Consider the following 6,398-nt stretch of genomic DNA (forward strand, 5'->3'; position numbering starts at 1 on the left):
AAATTTATTTTTATTTATTACATTTAGTGTGTGTGTGTGTGTGTGTGTGTGTGTGTGTGGCCAGCTCAGCCCACCAGGGGGGGGGGCTGGCTGGCATGTGGTGCTGGGGGATCGAACCGAGGTCCCTGTGCTTTGCCAAGCTTGTTTCAAGTAGGTGCTTTAGACCACTGAGCCATCTCTCCAGCCCCCACATTTAGCCTTAAACTCAGCAGTGGACCAATTCTCCAATGAGTACAGTGCCCCTCATGAGCCTGTGAGGTTTTGGGGGACATTTACACATAAACCATGAACAGCCACTCCAGGGAAACCATGACTGGGGAGATGTTTACAGGAATCAAGAGTGGCCAATTTAAGCAATAATGTCGAGAAGGTGCTTTGTAAACCTAGAATAGTAAGAATTAGCTGGGTTCTGCTGGAAGTTGTAAAAGTTTAGTTTTATACAAACTACCCTTTTTGCATCTTATAAAAGCAAGTTTTAGAACTTGTTCATACAACTAATAGGTTGAAGTAAACCAAAGGGAGTCTGGGTGGATATTGGAGAATGATTTTTTTTTTTTTTTTCTTGAGACAGGGTCTCACTCTGTAGTCCAAGCTGGCCTGGAATTCCTGGCCAAGAATGGACTACTCTTGCCTCAGCCTCCTAATTGCTGGGGTACAGGTGTGTGTCAGCACATCCTGCAAGGTTCTTAGTTTTTACAGGTAAGGGGCCCACCAGGCTTCTAACACTCAGACAAAGGCCCAGTGCTTACAAACAGGGAATGCCACCTAAGGCTACTCTTTCCTGACTGCACTGGAGCAGGAGTGAGGTGAGGCGTAGCCAGCTGGCTGGGGAACTGCAAGCTGGTGAGGGTGACTTGTCACAGCGCTCTACACACTTTTTCCTGAAGCAGCTTTGTGGGCCATCTGGACTTCGTCACAACCATTCATTTGTGCCTATGGAGGACATAAGCATCATGCACAAAATATAAATGTGTATAGATGTATTCTTTTTGCTTTTTGCAGAACCAGGGATTGAACTTAGACCCTTGCGCTTGCCAGGGAAGTGCTTATTCTACTGAGCCTTCTCCCTGGCTCCTAGATGTGTTCTAATGAAGCTTTAGAGTTATATAAAATTTAGATTGCTATAATTTTCATGTGTCACAAAATATCTACTTATCCTTTGATGTTTTTGATCATTAAAAAACATAAATCATGTTCTTGCCAAGTTCTGTGTTACTTACCTATATCCCAGCATCCTGAAGGCAGAGGCAGCCAGAGTTCAAGGCCAGCCTGGGTTAGTGAGTTCAACGTCAGCCCAAACTACGTGTGACCCCATCTCAGGAAAAGGAAAAAAAAAAAAAAAAAAAAAAAAGTCCTGTGCGTGGCTCACAAGTCAAAATAAAGAAACAAGCAGGGAGAAAGCTGGGTTTGGCCCACGGGCTGTTGTGAAGACCCACTGATTAGAACCAGGCATCTGCAGCCCCCTTGCTTCTGCATGCCGCAGCGTCCATGCAAGACTGCCCTGTGCTTAAACCCATTGGCAACATTCAAGAACTTCGGGAGCAGGATGGAGATGTGAAGTGTGATCGAAAAATATGCTGAAATCTTACATTTTAAAAAATTATTACATTAAAAAAATTACTATGTGATGCACTAGCACAAACCCCTTCAAGATGCACCCTTTGTTTTGAACACACTCTGAAGTAGCTCCGGAAGTGCTCTTTCCTGAAGGTCTTTAGTTTCACTGTCTTAGCTGCCCTGATGTCCTGAGTCTATTCAAAACGTTGTTCTTTTATGGTCATTTTGATTCTGGGGACGAGCCAGAAGTCATAGGGTGCCAGATCTGGTGAATAAGGTAGGTGAGGACACAGTGTAATGTTTTGAGGAGCCAGTCTTTCGCAGCAGCCCCTTATTTGTGGGTTACCGCGTACACCCACCTGCAGGTAACCGGCGCCCCAAACTGCCAGCTCCAGCACCCAGCCTGCGCAAGCGCAGCAGGCCCAGCCGCTAGCGGAGCGCGCGCTGCGTCACGTGACGGCCATGGGTGGCCCTGTCGCCCTGGTGACGGTCTCGCAGCTGCTTGCCTCAGCTGCCCTAGCCAGACCTTAATCGCGAGATACGCTGGATCCTAGAGGCCTGGCCATGGCCACCTCGGCAGGCACTTCGTCCTTCTCTGCAGGCCCATCCTTCCCCGGCGTCGACGGGTTGGCTGAGACTGAGAAGAACTCAGGGGAGCCCGAGAACACCTATATTCTGAGGCCTATTTTCCAGCAAAGGCGGGTAGCGAACGGGGATGTGGCACAGGAACTTCGGGAGTGCTGGTTTGGGCGTGCGTAGCTCTTTTGCGAGCCTGGGCACCCGCAAGGCTGGTGGGGCGGGGCGGCGGAACGGGGATGGAGGGGCGGGGCCTGCAGTGGGGGTGGGGTGGAGGGGGCGGGGCCTGCAGTGGGGGTGGGGCGGGGCCTGAGGGGCGGGTGGGAAGGGTTGGAGATGCAGCCGCTGCAGTTCCGACGCTGAAACTCCACTTCGGCACCAGGGGGCAGCAGAAGACCGCACCCACTGTGCTGCTTTAGGTCGCCCGCAGAGCCTTAGGCAGGCAGTGCGGCAGTGGTTGACTGAGAAACCCAGGACAAGCGCGGAGGAAAGACGAGGGATAGGGTGGAGAGACGCAGAAAACCAGCGACTGCCAAGGGATGCTGTTCAGCTTTGTTTCCAGGGGGATCGAGGACACACCTGGGCCAGAACGTGCCTACTCCTGGCCCCAGACCTGGTTGTGCGTGTCTGAGATGCTTGCACTCCCGGAAGCTGAGGCTGGAGAATGGCCAAATTTCAGGCCAGCCTAAGCAATTTAATGAGACCTGCCTCATAAAGGGCCCAGCGTGGTGGTGCATGCTTGTAATCCTAGAACTTGGGAGGGTGAGGCAGACACATGGAAGCCAGTTCGAGGCCAGCCTGTGCTAGTGGGTCCTTTTAAGTAAATAAAAAGGCCTGGGAATATAGCTCAGTGGTAGAGAACCCCTTCGTTGACTCTCCGTAACACCAGGGAAAAGTCTGGCTGTCTTGGCTAACGGCTCTAATGATGTAGAGGGTGCCACCCACTGTTCCCAATGTGAAATGGTGCAGAACGAGATTGACCACCCATAGGTATCTGTAGGAATACTCCTGTGATGTGATGTGATCGATCGATAGTCATTATTATTATTATTATTGAGGCACCATCTTGCTTTGTAGTTCAGGCTGGCGTAGACACACTAGCCCAGGCTGACCTCGAACTCCAAACTCGAATCAATCCTCTTGCCTTAGCCTTGCTGAGATTATAGGTGTGTACTACCATGCCAGGTCAATTTAAGCTTTTTAGATTCTCAAAGGGCTGACCAGATAGCTCAGTGAATTAGAGCGACTGCTTAGGCAGACGGGGGGGCCGGGGTTTCGATCCCTTGCGTGCCATGCCAGCCCACCCCCTGGGCGCGCTGAGACGGTGAATGAGACTGGGCGTGGTGGCGCGCGCCTGTAACTCCAGCGTTTGGGAAGCTGAAGAACAGGGAGTATCACTATGAGTCCAATCTGTGTAGTGAGACCCTGTACTAAATACATTTTAAAAAAATAAAATAAATTCTCAATAAAATGTTGAGGTTTTCATCACACAGCTCACACATAAGATTACAGGAGCTGGTTATGGTGGCACACACCTGTAGTCTCAGCCTCAGGAGGCGGAGGCAGAATTATCATTGAAAGTTTGAGGCCATCCTGGAGTACATAGTGAGCTCAGGCCAGCCTGGACTACATAGCAAGACCCTGTTTCAAAAAACCAAAAATAATCTGATCATCTGGCAGGTAGTTGAGAAATCAACTGATAGAATATACAATCCTGAAAAAGGAGCTAAATGTAATGTGTGATAAATTCAGCCAACCTCACACTATTGGTAGGGTGGTGAAACAGGAGGCGTTTTCTGTCTTTATTTAATAATCTTCAGAAATATGTATTGTCCATAATGTGAGTATGGGAGTAAAAGTGAAAAAGACTGACAGAACTCCCTGGCCTGATGGAGCATGTGTCTAGCAGGGCTGAGGGACATCCCACAAGAGAAGGCCACAGGCCCTGGGGAGCACAGTGACAGTGGCAGGGCAGGAAGGATGGGGAGGGAGGGAAGGAGGGGAAGGCAGCATCTCCAGGTGTGCCTAGGGAGGGGACTTGCCTGCAGACCAGGGTGCCAGCCATGCCTGTATGGTGACAACAAACACGGACTTCAGGGGAGCAGCGCTGGTATGGCCCAAGGATGCATGTATGTGTGTGTCTGAGAGCACAGGCCAGCAAGGCTGCTGCAGGAGCTTTCCCAGACCCTGTCTGTTCCAGTGATGATGTGACCCTTATTTGGGGTTCAGTGGGAAAGATTAGGTGGTGTTTTATGTACCGGGAATCAAACTCTGGACCTTGTGCTTTCCAGGCAGGTGCTTAAGCCGTTGAGCTGTCTCCCCAGCCCATTAGTGTTGGGCTTTTTTTGGTTATGGTTGTTGTGTGTTTGCGATGGGGTGTCACTCTGTAGTCAAGGCTTAAACTCGCTCTTTAGGCCAGGCTGGTCTCAAACTTGCTGTGCTCCTCCTGCCTCAGCCTCTGGAGTGCTGGGATCACAGGCCTGCACTGCCCTGGTGGTGGGGCTATTTGAAACAGATGAGTCCCAGAGTGAAGGGTTAGGGCAGGATGGAGGATGGGTCACGTGGCTGTGCTACATGGGGACCTGGGTGTGGGGCATAGGCAGACAGCCTGGGATGGGGGCTGCAGGACCTCGGAAGAGCTAAGGGAGATAGAGACTGGCTCAGGGCAGGATGTGCTGATGGGGGAAGAGTAACTGAATGTGAGATGACTTTGAAGGTGGAACAGATAAAATTTGCTCACTCACAAGACTGACCCCAAGATTTGTGCTGCGGGAGGAATGGAGCTGCCATTCACAGTGATGTGGGCTGGCAGCTGCACAGAGAGCGTGGAGCTCCCTGCATAGTGCGTCAGCATCCACACGGAATGCGGGTTGCACCAGAGCTCAGCAGAGGCCCAGACTGTACACACAACCTTGGATATGACCTGTTTTCTTAATTTGTTTGTATTACTTTTTGTTATTGTTGTACTGGGATTTGAGCCCAGAGCCTTCCTAGTGGCTGCACCCCTCCAGCCCTCTTCATTTTCATTTTTATATTTAAATGGATGCCACTTGAACATATATTCATAAGTGAAATAAACTTGACCTACATGTGGAAATATCATATAATCTCCCGAGTATAATAACTCAAAAGAAGAAAAAAGAATAGAGAGGTATAACACAATTAAAAGGAAAGTGAGAACTTAAGGATTAAGCAACAAAGAAAGGGTAAGGAGAACAGGGGCAAAGCCATACATATATATGCACAAGATGTACAAGGTAATGATCCTGAGAATTTTCAGCAGGTTTTTGAAATTAGCAGTTACTTGGTAGGATTCTCACCCTGACTAACTATATATGCTGATACCTGTGAACTAAGCAACTTCATTGAAGATAGTAACGTGTAATACTAAGGTCATGCTTGGAATGCCTGTCATTTTGGTCTTTTAAATATGTACCACTTGTTCTGTCATACCAATTACTGCCATACTGTCTCTTCAGTAAATGTTTGTTTAAAACAAAAAAATGATAATAATAAAATAAGAGACTACAGATCTTTCTTCTAATTGAATTAGGAGAAAGTAGCTCTATATCTATCCTAACTATTAAAGGTACACATATATCACCATGATATGACTTTTTCAATTCCTCCAGGAAAATTCCCAGTAGGGGGATAGCTGGTTTGAATGGGATTTTTAGTCTCAGTTTTTTAAGGAGTCTCCACATTGATTTCTGTAATAGTTAATAGTTGCACCAGTCTACATTACCACCAACAGTGAAGAAGGGTTCCTTTTTCCCCACAACCTCTCCAACATTTGGTTTTAGTTGATTTGTTTATGATAGCTATTCTTTCTGGGCTGAGATGGTATCTCAGTGTTGTTTTAATTTGCATTTCACAGGTGGCTAGTCATGTGGAACATATATTCATTTGTTTATTCACTTCTTTAATTTCATCCTCTGAGAAGTGTGTGTTTATCTTGGATGCCCATTTTTGGATTGGGTATTTAAATTTGGGGGCCCTAATGTTTTTTTTATTTCTTTATAAATTCTAGAGAGAAGACATTTGTCTGAGTGCCTCTTAGTCAAGGTTTTTTCCAAATTTGTGGATTGTCTTTTGACTTTGTTAGTAATTTCTTTTGACGTGCAAAAACTTCTCAATAAGAGTTGGTTCCAATTGCTAATTCTTTCAAGTGTTTCCCATGTGATTTGATTTTTGTTCATGAACTCTTTGCCTACCCCTATGTTTTCAAGAGTCCCTCCTACTTTCTCTTCCAGGAGATTTAGTGT

General features: G+C 47.5%; 1 protein-coding gene across 1 annotated transcript in view; it reads left to right on the forward strand.

Annotated features, from left to right (window-relative positions):
• Positions 1–2,020: 2,020 nt before the first annotated feature.
• Tctex1d2 (Tctex1 domain containing 2) overlaps positions 2,021–6,398 on the forward strand; it is a 15,508-nt gene continuing 11,130 nt past the window's right edge. The window contains exon 1 of the mRNA XM_004644577.2: positions 2,021–2,308. Coding sequence (XP_004644634.1) covers positions 2,122–2,308 — 187 coding nt within the window. The 5' untranslated portion in view covers positions 2,021–2,121. The remainder of the gene's footprint in view (positions 2,309–6,398) is intronic.

Source organism: Octodon degus, unplaced genomic scaffold (assembly GCF_000260255.1).
Source record: "Octodon degus isolate 3935 unplaced genomic scaffold, OctDeg1.0 scaffold00203, whole genome shotgun sequence".
Classification (NCBI taxonomy): Eukaryota; Metazoa; Chordata; class Mammalia; order Rodentia; family Octodontidae; genus Octodon; species Octodon degus.